This window comes from Protopterus annectens, chromosome 4.part1, assembly GCF_019279795.1.
Source record: "Protopterus annectens isolate FY-2018-M chromosome 4.part1, PAN1.0, whole genome shotgun sequence".
In the NCBI taxonomy this organism is placed as follows: Eukaryota; Metazoa; Chordata; order Ceratodontiformes; family Protopteridae; genus Protopterus; species Protopterus annectens.
The window spans coordinates 469,988,759-470,011,934 of record NC_056734.1 but is presented as its reverse complement, the minus strand read 5'-3'; the positions used below and the strand labels follow the sequence as shown (position 1 = coordinate 470,011,934).

The following is a 23,176-nucleotide window of genomic DNA, read 5'->3' as shown; positions in this document are numbered from 1 at the left end:
TTTTGACTCCCCATACCCCCTACACACATGCTCCCAATCACCAGGCTAGCCCCCGCTGACCCCACCAACTATACCCCCCGGTCTCACATTTTCACGCAGCCATTCAAGGGGTGATACCATCCAAACCAGCCCACGGGTGGTACCATCTGCACTGACAGTTGTCTGGGGACACTGTTATTCATAGGCTCCTTGTCATGGGTGGCCCCCTAACAGCCCCCCCTCAAGTCCACACCGCATTCCTCCCACTCCCCCATCAGGTGGCATACCCACACATTTCTCTACACACACACCGATACCAAAGCATAGTAGGACTCTCTACCTGACTCCTCCACCTTCCTCCGTTCCCTTCTTTACTTACCTTTGGAGGCAAACACTCATAAGTTACGTGTTTATATTAGAATCATCACAGCATGACTGTCATCTTTCCTGGCCCCCCCCCCAAATTTTTTTTTTTTTTTTTTTTGCACACAATCCCTTTTTGCACACTATCCCTTTTTTGCACACAGTCCCTTTTTGCACACAATTCCTTTCAATATGCACACGGCACCACAAGGCTATTACTGTCTGACCAATTTACCTTGTGTAACTGCAATTGTAATGTTAATGAAAATGCACACAGCACCCTGCTTGTTCACACTTTACTATTGGAAAGGAACTGTTGTTAATTTAAATGGCCTGCTAGAACTAATGTATATAAAGGAAGTGAAAATGGTTGCTCATACTTATGAAACATGTCTTTCTGAAGAAGTCTTGATAATAAATAAGACGAAAGCGCTAAAGTTCTACAAGAGTTGTTGGTGTTATTTACTATTTTATTGAATGCTTTTATTGTCATGAAGTTCATTTCTTAGTATATATATATATATATATATATATATATATATATATATATATATATATATATATATATATATATATATATATATATATATGTGCTTATATATATATATATATATATATATATATATATATATATATATATATATATATATATATATATATAAATATATATATATATATATATACATACATACATACATACATATACAGACACACACACACACACACACACACACACACACACACACACACACACACACACACACACACACACACACACAGATATTCACTGCAGGTTTAACACCAATGGCTTTGTAGCTTAAAATAATGAACAAAGCACCTGAAAAAGCATTTAACTACAGGATAGGTTTCTGTTGTCAGTGCACAAGCATGCTAGAAAATTCCATGTTTCAATAATAATTCTTAAAAAATTGAAAACATACTACACAGAATTCACTTTGCTTCTTTCTTTGTCATTTAGATATTTCTGAAACATTACCACTGAAGTCACATGCATGTTTTAGTCTAAATATTTGGATGTTTGTTTTATAAAAGAAAAACAAGAAATGTCTCCTCAATCATTCAAACAAATTGTTTCTCATTAAAAGAAAAACACTAATATGATTTCTTGATTACCCGAAAATCCGGAATTACAAGAACAAGTGAAACTTCCAGGAGTGTTGCTGCAGATAGCATCTGTAGAGCAGTTATTCTGTCTTGTTGCACATTCATCAGTGTCAATGCACAATGTGCCCTTTTCTAAAAAAGTAAAACAAAATACAACAAAAAGCAGCCACTGCTTTATTCTGTGTCAGTCTGACATAAAATTCATATCATACAATTTCATTTTCAAAAATTAATGATGAAGGAATGGTCATCTATATAATCTTAGTTATTAAACAATCAAGTCAAAATGGGAAGAAATTATATATTATTACAAAGTTATTACTGTATGTAATATCTTACAGAAAGCAAAAAACATAAAAAGTCTTAATTGAATAAGTAATACGTGACATGTACAAAATACTTTGAAGTGACAGCTTTGAAGAGACTCCTACAGTTAATATAATTTTTCATGGTCTCAATTTGAAATATAAATATTGTAAATGTTAAGATAAATGTAGAGGTTGCCAACTTTTTAATATGGTAGAAAAACAAAAGGGTAGAAAAGCAAAAAATGACACTGGACAGGGGACACTCAAATGAAAATCCCAATCAGAAGTTTAATAAAATGCAGCAAGGTTAACACGTTAGTACAGGACAATGCCTGTACCTCTTCAGACAAAAGTCATCAGGAATAAAATCCATAAAATACCTTCACCCAAAAAGTAACCCCACCTTACAAGAATCACATGATTAATTAATACACAAATAGATAATAGATAAATTACCTAATTTATAAACTGATGAACTAATAAAACTAACAGATGTAAAGCCTCGGCAATGAAAAAAAGCTATACTAAAAATACCTGAAGGGTAAAAAATGTTCATATAAAATATAAACTCCATCTCTAGAAACATATAAACTGCAATTGAATATACTGTTACATACATTTATATATATATATATATATATATATATATATATATATATATATATATATATACATATGTATATAAACGAATCATAAAAAATATGTACATGTTAAAAAAACATACAATATACTGCAAAAAATATATATCAAAGTCTCTATCGAATTAAACTCCTTAGTTTCAATATACAAGCTATAGAGCATACATCATTGATGCCTGGATACCTAAAGGCATCACACCTGAGTTGCCACAAAAGCTCACACCTTTCCAACCATAATGAAATGGGGCCACATCTAATGGACCCACTAACTTGTTCAATAACCCTGAAATCAAAAATATGGTCCAGGTGACTAATTATATGTTTAGCAAGAGAGTTTTCAACTTTTTTGTTTTAATGACATATATGTGCTCGTACAACCTGTCCCCAAGTCTCCTGTCCATCTTTCCTATATAGAAGACAGAAGAAACTTAGCCAAATAAATTATGCTTCTTGAGTTACAATTAAACCTGCCATTGCAGGAAAATCTTAAATCTCTGACGGTGAAAAAAAGTCCTGTATTTATAAACCTGCAATAGGGGCATGCCGCACATCTAAACATGCCCTTTACTCTCAAATTAGTAGCCCTTTTAGTTTCCAGTAAAGATTTCAAATGTTGTCCTCTTTTGAAAATGACCACAGGTTTAGTAGGTAAATTGTTCCTCACATTCTCATCAGCTATAATCAAATCCCAGTTTTTACACAGAATGTGTTTTATTAGATTGTCCTCCTTACTAAAGGGGGTGATAAAAGTGGAAGTGAAAGCAGTAGTCGGATTCATATATACACAGTATACCAGGGGGTGAATTGAGAAAAGTCAGTGCAATGCATACACGAGGTGTTCACCTTGCAGTAACTTTTCTGAATTCAGAGACAGCCCTATTGCAGTGCTTGTGCATGAAGATGTGTAGCACTGCTATGGGCTGAGTCCACAACCATGTTATATGCTACTTAAGCATTTCAGGGGAGAACCTAATTAGCCACGTGCTCTGCCCTGGAACTGCCTGCACTAAGGCATTTATGCATGTCTGCTCCTGACCATTCGAGGTAACAAACTCTGCCAAAAAGCAGTGTTCACTAATTGTGGTAGAGGTTAGTGCTGGGGAGTTTCACAATCAGGTAGGGTAAGTATGTATGTGTTTGAATGCATGTGAGGGGCTGTATTTGTGAGTGTGTGTCTGCCCGGGAGGTAGCAGTAGGGGAGAGTTAGTGGGGGGGGGTTAAGTTACATAGCTAAGTGTGTGTGGGAATGCGTGCGTGAGTGTGTGTGTGTGTGTGTGTGTGTGTGTGTGTGTGTGTGTGTGTGTGTGTGTGTGTGTGTGTGTGTGTGTGTGTGTGTTTGAGGTGGCTGTCATATTGTTACACTCTCCTACAATAATGAGCAAAGCCTGCAAAAACTGGGTTTGAGAAACCACTAGCCAGCACAGATAACTAGTTAGCTGTGTGCTGCAATAACAGGCAGCGTCAAGGGGGCCACTAGGAACCAGTAATAACTCTATAGCTACGTGCCTTAATTAGACATATGGAGAACACTAGACACTAAGGATTATTCTGCATAATATGCCTGAAAGGCACCTAAACAAAATGTGGTTTGAGAGAAACACTAGACACTAGGGAATAACTATGTGCCTTAATAGTGCTTAAAACCTAACATTCATTGAAGTGAGGGGACCCAGTAGCCACCGGGGATAACTCAAAAGATGGAGCTGCTGGATCACAAGACACCAGAAATTACTGTTATCAATGTGCCATAATGGCACTTGCATTTAATGCCGATCGAGGGGAACTGCTAGACATCTGGGAGAACTCTTACATCTCAAGCCATAAAGGCACTTAAACAGGGGACCACTAGACACCAGTGAGAAATCTGAAGTTGTCAGTCAGAGGTAAGACTAGATGCCAGGAATATTCCAAATAGCATGCCTTAAAGGCTCATAATTAAAAAAAACTGTGGTGTTTGAAACCAGTGGACGTCATACTACACACCAGGGATACTATAAACAGAATGTCTTGAAAAAGGTCTGACATGGATTCCAGTCCTTACCTGCCCACTGTGAATGTTAGTTTTTGGTTCTGCCATTAGAGTCCAAGGCAAGGATGTCATGTATAAGACAGGATTTGAATCCTCCACCCTTGGCACAGTAAAGCTCAGCATTTGTCAGCTGTGCTAAGTGATAAGTTATCACCGTAGAGTTTTTTCCCATATAATGAGGACCTCAAACCTTATTCAGTGGTAACAACATTCATGATTTATGATGGAGAGGGATGAGAAACATTAACCATACATCATAACCTCATGGCAAAATACATTAAGACAAAGTCAAAATTAATGGCAGAATGAAATCATGAAAGACTTTAATTACTTCTCATAAAAAATTAGAAAGTTGCTAGGGTAACAATTTTTGCTCTACCATGCATTTACTAAAGGATATAAAGTGGGAAAGTCTAATGTCTGGCATTAATGACTGATTGCAATCATCCATGATTTACCAGATCAAGACAAAGGAGACATAAGGCATGTACTGACAACCCAGGGACCGGTATGGTGTATCGGGTATGTGGTGTGTGAGAAAGTTGTGTTATCTTGGAGTTTGCATATAACAGGGGGATAAGGTACACAGCTTACCTCCTTAAAATATAAGTTATTTTTTATGTGTTTTGGTTTTCAGTAATTTGAGATTTGTCTTTTTAGTTTGAGTGTTTGTGAAGCCATATGATTTGTGGAAGGGAAGGAAACCAACGCAGCCTGGGTCACTAACAGTATGAAGTGTTAGACATGAATCACCTCACAGGAGTCTGTAAGAGACAGAGTATAGAGATAGAGCTTCAAGCCTGTGTTTGCTGATGTGGAGGTCTCTATTCCTGTCATCATTTTAGTCAGGAATCTCTGAGGTCTTTCTAGTTGTGTGATATGTTTAGAGTCATACTAGAAAAGCATTATATTCTCTAACTGGTCTGATTAGGGTGGAGTATATAGGAATGGTAACTTTGTTTGGCCTGAATGAGATAACTTTAGTTAGAGATGAGCTAGACAGAAGGATGTTTTGACTATTGTTGATACACAGTGATTAGAGGATAGGGACCTGCCTATGAAGGTGCCAAGATATCTGAAGACAGAGTCTATCTGGATTGGGCTACTATCTGTAATGAGAGCCAGTCTCAAGGTTTGTTCAACAATGATAGTGATAATGTTAGACTTTATTTTATTTAAGCCTGTTTCTAATGCACCTCTAATTTTATATGTCGTAGCCATTACTATAGTAACATGGTATTGGATGGTGAGTGAATGACAATACCCAGCTTGTAGTTACTGGCAAATTTATTTAACCATATATCTGGGTTAATAGCTTGGAAATCCAAGAATGAGTTGCTGAACAGAAGGTATTTCAATTGTGAGCCCTGATGAAAATTCAACAATAATCTTTTTGTATTCTGAGGCGGCATCTGCTATTTTTATTATATGGGATCAGTTTGTTAACCAGTTTGTTATCCAGTCTGTACCATAGACTAGCTTTCTTGCTAGAGTTATTTTCCAATGGAATCTGGGCCACAATGTTGCCTTGTAAAGTAGAATCCTTACTAGGAGCTAACATGCACATTAGAGTAGTGTAGCACCTCTAAGTAATTAATGTTTTGGTTTACTTCAAACTTGGAATGTATTGTGCAACCGTCACTCAGGTGAGTTCAGACTATTTTGTATAATTGCTTTAATAAATAGACATTTACCATTAGATATATAATACTGGACAGCATTTAGCAGTAGAATTCCTCAAACATTCTTCATAGTGAACAGCAGTATAAATCTTTTCAACTGTCACTGTTTTAAATAATGTACCATTCAGTACCTCAGGTGTATATAAATATCATATGAACTATTGTAGGATACTGTTACTCACAGATACAACACAAACATGGGATTCATCTTATTTACACTTTTGCCTCAGTTTTTTTTTTTGAAATTGCCCTTCAATGTCTTTGTTATAAAATAAAGTTGTATAACAACATGGCAACTTCACATGCTTAAAGTGATTTACCACATAACCCTGCTATAGAAGCTTTTCATGCGGGTCCATTTAAAGATGCATGTTTGCTTCACAAAGAGTAAGTCTGTTACCACAAATGCTCTTGTTTATAAAAATAGTGCTGAGACATTTAATTCTACGAATGTATTTAGTTGTTCTGTAAAATATAATTTTCTGGAACTTCATGCCCCAGAGTTTTTATATGTCCCACTGTTTTACAAGTAACATTTAGAAAAATCACAAAACAAGTCTTCTATGGAAACCATTTTTATTAAAACCAGATGTTTTGCTAAAATTCCTGAATCATGTGGAATGAAAGTGCTTAACCTAGTTTTAATAAAAAACAACTTCTAAAATAGTTTTTTTGGTGAATTTTGTTATTTACTTTTTTCATTATTTGTACACTATCAGCCTGGATTGTTGGTTTGTGTTGTGACACAGGTTTATAAAATATAACACTGTTATTCATTGATTTCTATGTATTAGCCATTATGTTACAGTTATTATTCAGGGAATTATAAATCTCATTGACATGCATTCAGTAATGTGTCTGTGATAACTTTTCAACACAAGAAAGAGGAGAGTTAGTAGAACATATTCTTTGGCATAAACATAGTTTTGGTTTCACAGTAATTATGGATGCAGTCTTCCCTGGCAAGGAAGTAAAATATTTCTTCTTACGTGTATATCCAGTATTGCAAGTACACACATAGCTTCCATCTGTGTTTTTGCATAATCCGTTTTGACATACACCTTGTATATTACATTCATTAATATCGACACATGATGTTCCACTACCTGAAAACAAGACAGCTTTTATTAGATACAAACAAAATGTTACACAACAACATTGTCTCCTTTTGCTATACTGTCCTTTTTATATTACTCATTGAATATTGAAATGCCATTTCACTTGTTTTGCAGCTTAAACCTAACTTTAAAAAGGGATTTCTGTATGTTAGCTTATAAATGGCTGATGCGATTTCACAATGGCCAGTTATTTTTTAAAATATATCTGGTAAGGAAAAGATGTTAGCTGTGCTAGATGTTAGTGTTTAATTTGGAACAAAAATATGTTCACAGAAATAAATTAGAAACTCAAACGTTTTAGGATTACTTTTCATTTGACTGAAGAAGGGAAGTAGTCTCTAATCAATTCACTTTGTATCTGTTGTGATATTTTTTTCCAGACACACTGTATTGACTGCTTTTGTTCTACTGTAATAATTACATTTGTGAGCACCTGCAGTTTGGGTGTAGCTAAATGTATTCTTGTACAGTGTTTCATTATGTCACTCAAACAATTATAATCATATTAATATGAATGTGGTTACTACTTTTATGTATCAAACAAAGCCTTCATCTAAGATGCAAATAGCAAATGTCATCACAGTAAAATAAAAATAAATAACTCAGATAAGCAACATTTTCTTATTAGGACTCAACTCCCAAAGGCACTCAGGATAGTAGGTGTATGCAATATGCATTAATGGGTTTGCTACCTACAGCAGAAAACTCTTCAACTGTATCTTCCTCACCATCAAACTCTTACTTCCTGACAACACATTTAAGGCATTTACGATAACTGACTCTGATGATGAAGAACAATATTCAGTCTGCTATACACATCTGGAAGTATAATTTATCAGTGGAATTCAGCAGAACTTTGAAATCTCCCATTTCATGTCAACTGCCTCATGAACAAACTTCAGTAACTTGAAACTGTATCAAGCAAACTGAACTAAATAAAATAAATTCATAGAAATCATAGAACAGATGCTATCACATAAAGAAAGAGACAAAAAAAACAAAACTGCAAAACATGAATGCAAAACCAGTGGAAATACATTTCAAGTCCATATATGTGCAGTTTTAGTTTAACAGCAGTTTATCACATACAATGATAGTCACAATGAGAACTGAGTAATATGTGCCACAAAGTACTATATTCATTCTGTCGACTGGACAGCAGTCAAGGGAAGTATCTCATAACTTCTTCTTCTTTTGGCTTTTCCTGGTTAGGGGCCACCACAGTGGATCACCTGTCCGCTCATGATTGGCAGTGGAGTTTTACAGTGTTGAGTTGTTAGCCCAGCGCCCAACCTTCCACAGTAGGCACATACATGCACACAGTCATGCCTAGTGTCCAATCCACCTACAGCATGTCTTTGGGATGTGGGAGGAAACTGGAGCACCCAGAGGAAACCCACGCAACCACATGGAGGACATGCAAACTCCACACAGAAGGCACCCAAGCCGAGGATCGAACCAGAGAACCTCTTGTTGTGAGGTGGCAACACTAACCGCTGCACCACCATGGCCACCCTGGAAGTATCTCATAACTAAACTATATAAAATGTGTTTTGAATTACAGTATAACAATAGTATTTTTCCTGGTACTTTTCATTTTTTACTATAATGATTCTTTCAGTGTTCAGAGTTTGTATTAATGATGAATGATAGAGTTTCATAGAGCAATCTGCAGACCACTGATCATTACTCATATATGTTATATATTATATTATTATAATAACATAATATCCCCCAGTACTAATTATATTTGGGGGTATCACTGTTGATTTATAACAAAAATAAGGAATCATCAAACAAAAATGTGATTGGGCAGAAGGAATTGTGCTTTTCTGGAAAAATTATATAGTCCTCTACCCAAGCAATTAGTTCTGAGAAGGTACCACATCTATCACTATGCAGACAGAATTGCTTCCATACATGTAGAAGGGATATATAGCATGAACATATATTCATAATGGATTTTCATATTTTGTTTACACTAAATAATAAATATCTTGTTAATAGTGTAGAGACAGTGATAGTAAATTTCCACAAAGGAAGCTAACTAAATAAATAAACAAATAACGCATTATCTATCTAACTAGATAAATAGACAGACAGAGAGATAAATTCTTTAAGGAAATATAATTTGTCTTAAACCATAACATTGCCTCATATTTATTAAAGCAATACAGATCTTCTTTACTTAAGGATACAACTCAAGGAAAAAAGTAACATATTCTAACACCCCAATACAACAAAATACATAAAAACAAAAAGTAGGCCATCTAAAATATTGCATGATAACTATAGGAATCAAAGTTAGAAAGGATTGAGAAGAGAGACTGGATAAGCAATTAGAAAGCAATCACAATGGAAGGATATATGTATAAACAGTGGCACAATTTGGACAATTTAACCAAGGAGGAAGACATGGCACTTAAACATTTAGCTCCATACAATGATATTAGATATATGAAAGCAGATAAAGGTCAGGGATTAGTTATAATGAATTACACATATTATTCTAGTAGTATTAAAGAGTTATTAACAGATGGAAGCACGTATCTTAAAGTATCTAGAGACTTTATTAGGAAGAAATTTCAAGAATTAGATTTAATTTTACTTGATTTATTACATCAACAATACATATCTATAGATATTTTTGAATATTTAAATGTTGATCAGCCTCAATTGGAGATGCTTTTTGGCATCCCCAAAATACACAAAAATGAAAAAAATCCACCTTTCAGACCAATTGTGTCAGCTCCTTTTAGTAAAATGTCTAAAATTTCCATGTATTTGGACAATATACTTAATCCCATCGTGCAAAGAAGTAAATGGTATCTTAAGGACTCATGGATGTTTTTGGAAGAACTTAGGCACTTCCAGTTTAAGGGAGATGAAAATTTGTTATGTACTTTGGATATCTGTTCTTTATATACAGCAATAGATCAAAATGAAGGCATTGAGTTTATGAGGCTTTTTTTGAACAAAGCGAAGTGTATTGAACAAAGTGAAGTGTAAAGAAGACATTTTTGTTATCTGTCAGTTGATGGAATTAGTATTACATAACAACTTTTTCATTTTTGAAACAGAAACCTATCAACAAAAGAGTGGGGTAGTGATGGGGGCTCATGTAGCCCTTGTCTTTGCCAACCTAGTATTGTGTTGGTGGGAAGTCACCTTTTTGGAGAAGATGGAATTATTCAAATGTGTGAGGTATTACAGGCGTTACACAGATGATTTAATTTTTGTGTGGGCAGGAACTAGTGAACAGTTTGACAAATTCTGTAGACAGATTAATCAGGCAGTAACTTGGCTTAAATTTCTGTTGGAAATAAAGGTACTTTAGTTCAATTTTTATATGTTGAAATAGGGATGGATATGGATAAAAAGATTTTTAGGAGTAATGTTTACAGAAAGAAAATTTTTACTAATAATTACTTGAATTTTGAAAGTTTTCATCCCAAACACATGAAAATTAATGTGTTTAAAGGTCAAGTAATTAGACTAAGCAGAATGATCAGTAATGATCAACAATTTAAAGTAGAGACTGAGGCACTTAAGCAGCTCTTTTTAAGTAGGGGTTATTCTGCTGAAATATTGAATGACACAATTAAATATGTTGAGAACCATAGGGATGATAAATATCTACCTATTCTTAAAGCTGGATTTCAGAAAAAAGATTTAAGTCAGAGTTTCACACAGAATGAGAAATTTAAATGTGCATTTCCAGTACCTATGAGCATTGATGGACCCAATATTAAAAGGATTGTACAAGAGAATTGGAAAACTATTTTGGGTAATGATGAACTGAGTAAAGTTATAGGAAGTCAACCCAACTTTATTAACAAAAAAAATAAAAATTTAAAAGAGATTTTGGAAGGTGGCCACAGATATGAAAATCATGATAGAGTTATTACTAAGTTAGTTACTGTTGCTTGCTTGAATTGTAATCAGTGTAGATACATGATGGGTGCACATAGTCATAATTTCAAACACTTAAAATACACTTTAACAGCTAGAGGTAGGTTTGATTGTCAGAGTGACAGTTTAGTATATCTTGCAGTATGTTCTAACTGTGAAAACTTTTACGTAGGAAAGACTACAAGAAAATTAAGGTATAGAGTTAGAGAACATCTCCTAGCTATAAAGAAAAAATATACAAATAATGCATTAGCAAAGCATTCTTTAAGTTGTGAAAATTTTAAGAAATTCACTTTCCTTGTAGTAGAAAAAGTTAATGCAGACAAATTTGTGGGTTCATTCAATTTTTTAGAGAGAATTGAGCTGAAATGGCAGATTTTTCTAAGAGCTGATGTAATACCTGGAATCAATGACAAAATTTCAGTTAAAAGTTATTTAAATTATGTTCATTTTTGACATTTAGATTTTATAGTTACATGTTATGTTTGAAAGTTTTATGTTTAGTTTGAATTCAAGTATAAATTGAATTGCAAGTAAATATTTTATGTCTTTGTAACATTACTGGCTATGGAACAACTTTGCCTTTAAGGTTTAATCATTACAGGATATGACGGTGAAATGGTTTTGATATAAAAGGAAATGAAGTCAGTGATTTACTGTTTAATTCTGAAGAAGTTCTATAATAAATGGGACGAAAGCGCACAATTTATTCTGGCTCCAGTGTTAGTTTCATTTTTTGAGTTGGTTTCTATTTTCCAGTGTTATATATGTGTATGTATATATATATATATATATATATATATATATATATATATATATATATATATATATATATAGACATACATATATATGTACACATACATATGTGTGTGTAGGTCTACCTGAAAGGATCAAAAAGCCACATCGAAGAAGAACACTTTATCAAGATGACATCACCAAAACCTCTAAACGTTGAACACCCAAAACAGCAAAAGCTAACCCAGGGAAGAGAACCACTTGGCCACCATGGTGAACCTTGCTCTTTCCTCACTGTTGTGCAATCTCGGAGTTGATATATTTAGTTACGGGTGTGTGTGGGATGAAGCTCTCCATTTGATGGGTTTTATTTGCTGCACTAATTGTTTTGTTGTCCTGATGGCCAAAAAACAATTACTAGAAAATGGAAATCAAAGTCTAAACCACTCATCCTAGAAATAGTGACTGCACATACTGGCACAAAGAGGAGAACTGCCTGAGTCAACATGGGTGTGCAGCAGGAATAAAGAAAGATAGGCCATTCTTGACTTCTGTCTGGCAAATGGCTTGATGGCAGCTAACACATAGTTCAGCAAGCGAGACGATCACAGGATCACATATAAAAGAGTAGACAAAGTTCAACTCAAGCAGACTTCCTCCATGTGAGGAAAGGGCACTGGGGTAAAGTCAGAGATTGGTTGAGTTATCAGACAAATTAAAAATAGGCAGACTTGAAGAATGGAAGACTCTCAAAACAGTATGTATTATTACCATATAAGAGATTGGTGGCAATGAGGCACATAAGGAAAGCTGGAAAAAAAAGAAAAGATTAGAAGAGTGTAGGAAAAAGTGGAAGATAGAAAAGATGGACCAGACTAAGAAGGAATACTAGTTTAGTTAATGAAGACGCTAAGAGAGCAGACCCAATAGTGAAGAACAAGGCATCAGAGGAACATTACAAGCTTTGGAAAGGGACACTGCAGATGGCACAAAGAAACTATTAGGTTGCAAGACAAAAACAGAAAGATAAATATAGTCATTAGACACCCTTCATAACAGATGCCAGCAACAACCTGCTCGCCAGTAGACAGGACAACAAAGGCAGATGGAAGGAGTACTTCCAGCAAGTTCTGAATGAAGGAGACCCCACAGAAACTGTACTGTTCTAGACTCAGCCGAAGATGAAATAGGAAGAAGAAGAATGCGCCCAATGAAGAAGAACAGCACCAAGGAAAATAACTTTGGGAAAGCAGCTGGATCAGATGAGGTCACAGCAGACATGGCCAAGATGTTGGTTAAGTTACATGAGGGTACTCATAGCAGTATAGAGAGGAAGGTGTATACCAGATGACGGGATAGTAAGCATTCTAGTGGCACTGTACAAGAATAAAGCTCCATTTACATCACTGGGCTGCAGAGAGGTAACCTACTCCTGTTGCACTGCATGAAAGTGCTGTAGAGGATAATTGTTAAATCGATAAGCAAAGTAATAGAAAGTATGTTAACAGATAAGCAGTTCAGATTCTGATCAGGATGCAGTACAACCAACCTAATGTTTGCATTGATTGAGTGTGACAGTGAAGAAGACTCTAAATGGGCATTCCTACATTCAGAGAAAGCATATGACAAAAGTTCCATGAAAGCTGATTTGGGCAGTTCTGTGGTGGTTTGGAGTCCTGGAAACGCTGTTAGAATTAGTGTAGGTGATGTATATGGACCCAATGGCACAAGTACAAACATTAGCAAACACGTTAGGGGAGACAGATTGTATGCAGATGATGTGGCATTATAAGCAGACTCTGAATAAGAATTTCAGCAAAAAACAGGTTAATGGAATGCAAAAGTGATAGCACATAAATGAAATGGAGTATAGATAAGACAGTTGTCATGGCAACAAATGTGAGAAGCCGAAAAATGGACCAGCACAACGATGATGCAACCAAAATATGTTTATTACAAAATAAATACCATCAATAAAAATAAATGGTAAGCAAACCGGTTTCAGCTGAAAAAACAGCCTTCTTCAGTGCTGAAACTAAATTCAATCAAAAGTTGCCTAGCTCCAACATCCTGGTCTTATATAAAGACTCATTTAAAGAGATATTACCAAAAACCTATTGGATTGTATATACTTAGCCAGTGTCATAGAAATCATAACATAATTGAAACCAATAACGTTTGTGAAGACCTGATAGTGAGTTGATAAGATAGAATAAATAAATTATTAAGGTACATTGCATGAAAAGACAGGTTAACATATTATACCATCTCATTTAATTAAGGTTTGAACAAAGCCCCTAGCCTGGTTATCCACATTGTTTCCATATTATTAAGTTTATTATGCCAACCTGCTTTAAAATTTCTATGCATTTGAATTCTGTCAATAATAGTAAATTTAAAGACAGCAGTAGGATGTTGAATAGTATGTTTGTAAAGGGCATTAGACAAACAATGGTTTCTAATGGCACTGAGGTGTTCACTAATCCTCAGTTTAAATGGTCTGGACATCTGACCAACATAAAATGAAGAACAGGTACATGTAGCTAAGTAAATGTCCCAGTCCGAACTGCAGTTACTAAAAATATTAATTTGATATACTTTAGATGTATTCTTACTGGAAAATTCTTTAGTTTTCAGAATATGTTCACAGGCACTGCAGTGCCCACAAGGAAAGCAGCCCAGCAGTGGGTCACCAAATAAAGTAGTTTGAACTGATGTTGCTGATGTGTATTTCTTATAGTGTGTAAACCTCGAATGTATGGTCCTACCCCTCCTATATGAAAAGGCGCATTTGTCTGGTAAAATTTCATTCAAAAGTTCATGGGACTTAAGTATGTCCCAATGTCTGTTAATGATTTCTCTAAATCTAAATGAATTGTTCCCAAAATTGGTAACAAATCTGATTGGCTGCCTAGGATTGGATGTTTCATGATGCTTCATGCTATGATGCTGTGATAGAGTAGGTCATGTCAAATGTTTTGTTTGCTCAATAGTGTGAGAGATATGATACTTGGAATATCCACGATCGATAAACCTATGTGACAGGTCTTGTGCACAGGTTTGATATTGTTCCTCTGATGAGCATATGCGTTTCATACGCAGAAATTGGGATTTGGGAATATTTTGGATGATGTGACGGGGGTGAGAGCTGGATGCATGAAACTTCCTATGTACATGCGTGGCTAAAGTATGATCCGCCTGTCTGGAGACAACAACATCCAAGAAAACAATCTCTTCATATTCAATATTCAAAGTAAATTGTATATCCCAAGGGTTGTTGTTAAGATACCTCACAAAATCAGACACATGGTCCTTATCACCACGCCACACCATCCAACAATCATCAAGATACCTCCACCAAATGTCAAGATCATTTATATGCAAATTATGATCCACATCATAGATAAATGATTGCTCAAAAAATCCCATAAACAGGTCAGCATATATGGGGACAAAAGAAGCCCCCATTGCCGTCCCCTTAATCTGCCAATAAGGTTGTCCATCAAAATAGAAGATGTTTTTACATAGCACATACTCAGTAAGCTTAACCAGAAAATTATTGAAGCCAGTGGAATATAACCCAGATTTGTTTAACCAATAGGAAATAGCAGAGATACCGTCATCATGTGGAATACTTGTATATAGAGATGACACATCTAAAGTGCATAACCACCAGTCCGCTTCCAGTTGTGAATCCTGAATGATATTCAAAAATTCAGTTGTATCTTGTATCCTGGATCTAACATGAACCAAAAGTGGTTTCAAATAATGTGTAAGGAAAGCAGAAAGTGGTTCTGTAAGAGAGCCTCTGCCTGGGACAATAGGTCTCCCTGGGGGGTTGATAGAATCTTTGTGGATTTTAGGAAGTAGATATAGATATTGGGGCATAGGTTCAGCCACTTTAAGTTGTTTACATGTCTGTCTACTAATGATCCCCTCTTCCATCGCTAAATCCAATAGAGAATCTATCTGTGCCTTAAAATTAGGTGTAGGATCAACAACCATCTTAATATAGAAACGAGTATCGGCCAACTGTCTATAGGCCTCATCCTTATATGTACTATGATCCATAACAACAACACCACCCCCTTTATCAGCTGGAGTAATTATTATTTGGTGATTAAGTTAAAGTTCAGTTAGTGCATGTCTCTCAGCTTGAGTAAAGTTATTATGAATAGGTAAGTATCTGCTAGAAAAATGCAAATCTTTAATGACACATTCCTTAAAAATAGAAACATGTTTATCCATAGGCGGTACAAAATCTGATTTACCAAATTTGAAATCAGTAGATCTTTGAGTGGAATCTTCGTCTGAAAAAAAATCTACAAAAATCATTAACATAATTTAATAAACTGAATTCAGAAACTGGTGCAGAGGGCATGAAATTCAGACCTTTATTAAGTACTTGGATATGTACAGATGTTAGTTCAAAAGATGAAATATTATGTACATTATTCACTATTTCACAATTTGTTGCAACAGAACCTGTAAACTGGGGATTCCCGTGTCTGTTTCTAAGCTTTCTGCCCCCCTACGTGTCTTATGTCTAAAGGGTCTAAAGGGTCAGACTGTTTTCTCTTAGCAGCAGGGGATGCCTGATGTGAGGGGACATCATAATCAGTAGCTGAGGAATTTTCATCCTCTGAGGTCATACTGACTGAAGAATCTGTCCTTCTTAAAATTGACCTGGGCCTTTTTCTGCCCTGATTGTTTTTATTTTTATTAACTCTATCAGTGAACCTGACATTCTTTGATACAACAAATGGTCTATCTTTGTCATAATCAGACAAATCTTGATTCAATTTGTGTGTTTTTCTCTTAATCAATTGTTGTTCCAAATTGGCCAAATCTTTGGCCAAAGCGGAAACATATTCCTGGAAATATGTTTCAGTTTGAAATACCTGGGCTTCCATACAAACTTTGTGAATTTCAACTATTTGTGATTCAATAGTTCTTTCATAATACCCAATTAAGGTATTGACAAACAACATGGCGGCCTGATGTTGTGCCAAGGCCCAATCTTGTGATAACTGAGCATCAATATTAGCCACTAGGGGTTGTAAACGGATCCTAAGACCTCTAGGTGTAATGTCTTTTAGTTGGTAGGCCTTGAATAACTTCAAGTGCCATGTTAGATCTAAGTTGTTTCATGTTCTTCGTCAAATTATGAAAAAATGAACCCACATTTTGTTTGGAATCACATTCAATATTATTGCTATTGGTTGACCCCCTATTATTGAAGCCAAATGCTTCCAGATTGTCTTTGTCAGCTGATAGGCCTTGCAAAATTCCATTCAGTTCCATCTTGAAGCTAATGTGTGGTATACAGCAACCAAGTTCAAAAGATCACAAACAGTAAATATATATCTCTCTCTATATGGTTGTATACTGTATATGACCAAATAATTGTGGAAAATAATCAAAAACAATTATATTGAAAAAATTATTCATAAATAAAGCAAGCCACTAACCAAATAACCCCCACTATATAAATATAATAATTGGTATGACCAAATGTATGATATTAAAATGTAAATATAGTAGACAATTCGTTTCACTACCAGAAAACCTTTCTGCCATATACAAGGTCAATTATGAAAAGCATGAAATGATACAAACTGAATATTGATCATGAGTTACTATAATATCATGAGCTCATAACATGATTATGGTAGCCGACTATTTGTCTCTGCTGCCAATAGTTGAGAAAAGGGCCCAAACTAAATGTCATGTATGAAAACCAATCCTTATAAATTACAACTGGACATTCGTCCCTTATGTTATATAAAATCTGTTGATAATAAGAAACAATTATATGTATGGACCTTCGTCCCTTGTGATATCAAAAGAATATGCCAATTTTGATAAATATCATAAAAACTTGTATAAAATAAATTGAAAATATATAGTGTATAGGGCTTAAGGTTGCTGGCTCACATAAAGATAGTGTATATATGTTCCACAAATAAGGTGACTACAGTACAAAACCATATACAATTAGTCATAGTTAAAAGAGACAAGTAGGTAGGACAAAAAACTAGGTTTGAACCATATTATTGTATATATACCTATGATGGTTAGTAGACTGGATGACAAAGCTGTTAGAAAGTCAAGTAAGTCCCTAAATAATGGCTCCTAATGTACACATATAACAATTATCAATCCCTTCTTAACATAGGTCCCACACAGAACCATGTCCATTTGTTAGGTCTATAGAACAAAAACACTGATATCTGGTTCACAAGAGTATTATGAAAATACAAGTTGTCAATGATGTTAAAAAGATATACAATACTTTATCAATAGGACAAAAATGACCAATGTCAATATAGAAGGCCAAAACAATCAGCTAATATATAATATATAATATAGATCTTGAAATAATCATTAGTTGTAAACAAATATATAATAACATTCAAACTGGACCATAAAAGTCCCAATCCAATGCTTGTCTCTTAATATATGATGAAATCCACACTGTAGTTAAATAAATTTGTCCCTTAAGTATCGCCCATATTAATAGTTCAATAAGGGAAAGAATGTTCACGACTATTAATGTGATGCCTAGGCGTAGATACACCAAAGAATACAGTTGACAGTCAGTGTTAAATCCAAAAGTTAAAATAAACCTCCCGAAATGCAAGCAATGGAGTTTACAAAGTGAACATAAGCAAAAATATACCCTAGTCCACAGTACCTTATAAGCATATGTGTAGTGATGTAAAAGTTTGCAATCAAAATGCTGGTAAATAGAGAAAAAAGCTATGTTCATTCAAACATCACGATCTCCTTTAGGTAGTGCCCATGTACACAGTTCAAAAATTAGAGAAGAACTATTGAAAACTGTTCTAATGATGCCAAGGTGTTAATGCGACAAAAAATGTGGTTCGCATTCGGTATTGAATCCCAAAGTTGAATAAACCTACAGTGATCTGAGCAATCAAGGTTGCAATGTAAAAATAAGCCCAAATACACACTAGTCCACAGTACCTTGTAATAATGTAAAAGTTGTTGCCCAGAAAACTAATAAATGATGAAAAAATATTCAGCCAGAAATGAACAGAATTATGCCACAACCTTCGACATCTTCCCGTTGTCCAAATGTATAAGAAAAACACCAAAAATAGGCCTGATATCAGTAATAGAAAAAATACTCCAAAATTTGAACACCCGACCAAGATAATAAAAAATCCAGAATTTGGCAAGTAAAATCAAGAGTTCCCATCCACGATGTCATAAAAGGATACCATATAGTTGAAAGTAATCCAAAAAAACTTGAAAGCTATTGAAAATGATGTTGCCTGCACCTCAGGCGTCCCCAGCGTGAAGCAGCAAACCACAGGAACAAATCAAGAAGCACGCACGTGGGACAAAGTGCAAGGTCCAAACCAACCATACGAAGAAGCCAAAAAATGGACCAGCACAACGATGATGCAGCCAAAATATGTTTATTACAAAATAAATACCATTAATAAAAATAAATGGAAAGCAAACCAGTTTCGGCTGAGAAAACAGCCTTCTTCGGTGCTGAAACTAAATTCAATCAAAAGTTGCTTAGCTCCAACATCCTGGTCTTATATAAAGACTCATTTAAAGATGGGAGAAAGCAGAAGATGCTGAGCATTGAGTTAAATGAGAAGTAGTGGAACAGATTTACATCTTTCAGTATCTAGGAAGTCTGAATGAGGAGGTCAAAGCAAGAATCAGAAATGCTGCAGCCAACTGTCACAAAGCATTAGGGGTAGTGTATGACAGAAAAATGCCAAAGAAGCTAAAAAGTAAGTTATACACAAAAGGTGTTTCTGTATGATACAGAAACCTGGGCAGGGAAGGCAGAGAAGCTGAGGAAGCTAGAGGTGATAGGGAAGAAGTGCCTGAGATGGGTGATAGAATGCACACTGTGAGACAGACAGACAAATGAGGACATCAGAGCAGATGCCAAAGCATCTCCAATTGCAAAGAAAATCATAGAGAACAAATTACAGTGGTTAAGGAACATGTGTGGAAGACAATCTGGTGATGAAGATTTGGTTGAGACAGGAGGAAGGTAAGAGGAAAAGATGACAGCTAGCAAAAAGATGGGTGGATTGCATGAGAGACCTGCACAGGCAGGAATGACCATTGAAGAAGGAAGGAGAGGATCACTGAATCAAGAAAAATGGTGCCTCACCTTGATCCCATGTAGAGTACGGTAAAAATGTGGTTGATGATGAAGATGATGATGATGACAGAACTGGAATTGCTCAAGCATTAAAGTGGACTTTGCCTGAACTTCTTCAGTGCTGTGTGTATCTTTATACGTTTTCACAAAGCCTGGCCTATCTTTGTGACACTTCCAGCACTTGCCTCACTGGTTCCTACACTGAGTAAAGTGCATTGAATGGATTTATTTTCTGTTTAGAGCACTGCAGTGAGTTTTTTGCATGTTAAGCCCCCAGACATAACAGTATGAAGAATGCCGTAGGGGGAATTAATATTAGTTATAAAACAACATCTCAAGACAATACAGACTTTGGTTTGTTATTTTAAATGTTCATAATTATGTTTCATGCTGCAGAAGGAAAAGAAACTAAAGCAAGTGAGAACTACAAAGTTAACTTTAATATCAAAATACTTTATTGAAATATTGCCATTGAGAAGGAGTATGCAAGAGCCCAAGAGAAAAATAATTGCAGTAATAATTAGTAAAATAAAAAAAACTCAGAATTGAAGTACAAATACAATGTGAAAGAAGTCTGTTGAGATCCTGGAAGTTCTTTAGTGTAATACTTCCACCCACAGCTAACTTTGGGCAGGTTTGGGTTGATTGACAGATAATAAGTGGGTATGGCATCACTGACGGACAGCCATTTTAGCTTATGAGGGCAGGTGCTTCACTTAGCCACAAAGTTACTGTTTAGTTTGTTTCTTGTAAATAATGCTTCCATGTGTTTCCCTGATAAAATGGGATTTCAATGCCTGATACATGCATACCTAAAAAGAATGATTTCCATGCAATATAACCCTTGCCATACTTTGTGTTTTACAAAGCAGACTAGACAAAATCCTACAGTACTGTCCTTGTACTGGGACATGTTGTATAAAGCACAACAGACAGCTGAAAGAAGACCTCAATTTTTTAAAAAAATAATAAATTTTAAGTCTATGCACACTACATTAAAAAGTATTTGAAAAACCTCTAATGTGTGTGACAGGCTAGGTGAAATAATTATCTCCATGCAAGGAATTAATTTGTATACTTTTTTTAATGGCATGTTTTTCTTTGTAGTCCAGCTGGATTTGTTGCATGTTCCTTTTTATTATTAAATGTACTCTTATTTGTATGACTGGATTTGTATGACTGTCCTTTTATTCTTTTTATATCTCTAGTTCTGTTTTACTGCTGTAAAATGATGTATTGCCATACATGTAGACATGTTTCATTCATAGTGCATGACATTGCATCTGATACGCATGAATGATACAAGTGAAATCAGTGCTGTACAGGTGTTCAGAAAATTAGACAGCAATATAAACTATCACCAGCTTAAACGTCTTTCAAAGTATTAGCGACAACACAGTTTTATCCAACCAAATAGGCTAGATGAGGTGTAAAAATAATATTTGGGGATAAAATATGCAAAGAACTTTAATAATGTCATTAGAATCTATAATGGAAATGAAACAGATCATTATGAGGCTCCGAGAAGGGTATTGGATGACTAAAAGTATATAATCTTACATGAAATAAGGAAATATTGAATGGGACAACTATAATATTAAGTAATTTTAGTTTACATTTTCTAAGAATGAAAAGTGAGCAGACTCCAAGAAGGTAAAAGAAATAATTATCTGACATTGTTATGTAGTATTCATAACATTACAGATGAACACTAGGCTATCAACTTACAGACTATTACAAGCCTAGCCAGTTACCAGTTGTAAGAATCAAACCCTACAACTTGTATCTGTGAGGTAAATACCTTAACCGTTATGCCAAAACCTCCACCTCATTTAATGTAAAGGAGGCCAAATGTGTAATGGGTGTAAACTTTTATAAAATACTACATAGCACAATTATAGGCTGAGTAAGAAATATGTTCTTCCACATTTCTAATGTTTCTTTTTATTTTTTTTCTCAAATTAGTGGTAGCTACTAAGCTCAGACACATCATGTTACAGGTATGTACCACTTAACTTCCTTCCAAAAAACATCCAACTGTATTTGCATCCATACTGTACTAAGCAGACGTAAATGCAGTTAGACGTTGTGCAGAAGGACATTAAACAAAGCACAATGTAAAGAATATGGTGTTCATTTAACATCTGCACCATTTAATGTTCTATAGGATAAAAGCAATCCTGGATGTTAAGTGGTGCATACCTGCATATTGATACAAACTGTCTCACTGTTTAGAGACAGGTGCAAATCCCATAAGACTTGGCACGGCTATAATTCTGATACAAGATGCACATCAGAGTCACTGTAAATGCTGGCAGAGCACTTTTTGATATTACAATGTGAGCATTTTATATGTATACTCATAACTTTTTTATTAGGTATATTTAACCATCCCAAACAAAAATTCCTCTTAGAATGACAGGTCTAACTTATGGTTTTACCCATGCCCAATCACAGTGCAGTATTGTAAGAGAAACTAATAATATAGATTACTTGTCAAGACACTTTGTAATTTGGACAGAGTAATGGATATGACACAATGGCCAGTAATTATGTGAAGGGGAATGTTGTATAAACTGTCCCCATAGCATTAACATTAACGTCTGAAAATGCAATAAGAAAAGATGTTGCTTTGTGAAGGAATAATATAGGAATGGTGCTTGGTACACCACAAAGAGTGTAGCTGCAGATATAACAGTAAAAGGATTATAGAAATAGAAGAGAGATATAATAGTTTCTCAAACTGGAAAATCTCACAATAATAATAGTAAAGGAACTCCAGAGGAGGTACATGAAGGTAACAGAATTAGCTCACACAGCTATAGTGAAAATAAAATCAGCAATGAGGGAGAAAATGTCTGCTAGTATGGATGAAGTGATAGAGAAAACAGTGAAAGACCGATGTGCCCGACAAGTACATGAGCAGCTCTGAGCTCCCAAAGAACTGTAGTCTGATGTGACCACTGAATATTATGGACATTATTCTGTAATGAACTTTATTAAGTGACAGTGATGACCACTTATGACTCATATTGCAGAGGTAGTGTTTTCCACATCCTCACATGTAAGTAAACAAGTTTGTGGCAAAATATTTGCAAGTTTTAGCATAACAGAATCACTGAGAAT

At 35.1% G+C, this 23,176-nt stretch overlaps 1 protein-coding gene across 1 annotated transcript in view; it reads right to left on the bottom strand.

The window, feature by feature from the left end:
* LOC122801234 (mucin-4-like) overlaps positions 1–23,176 on the bottom strand; it is a 152,887-nt gene that overhangs the window by 125,701 nt on the left and 4,010 nt on the right. Inside the window, exons 2-3 of the mRNA XM_044070786.1 lie at positions 7,114–7,245; positions 1,477–1,599 (exon numbers count right to left, since the gene is read on the bottom strand). Of these exons, the coding sequence (XP_043926721.1) occupies positions 1,477–1,599; positions 7,114–7,245 (255 nt within the window). The remainder of the gene's footprint in view (positions 1–1,476; positions 1,600–7,113; positions 7,246–23,176) is intronic.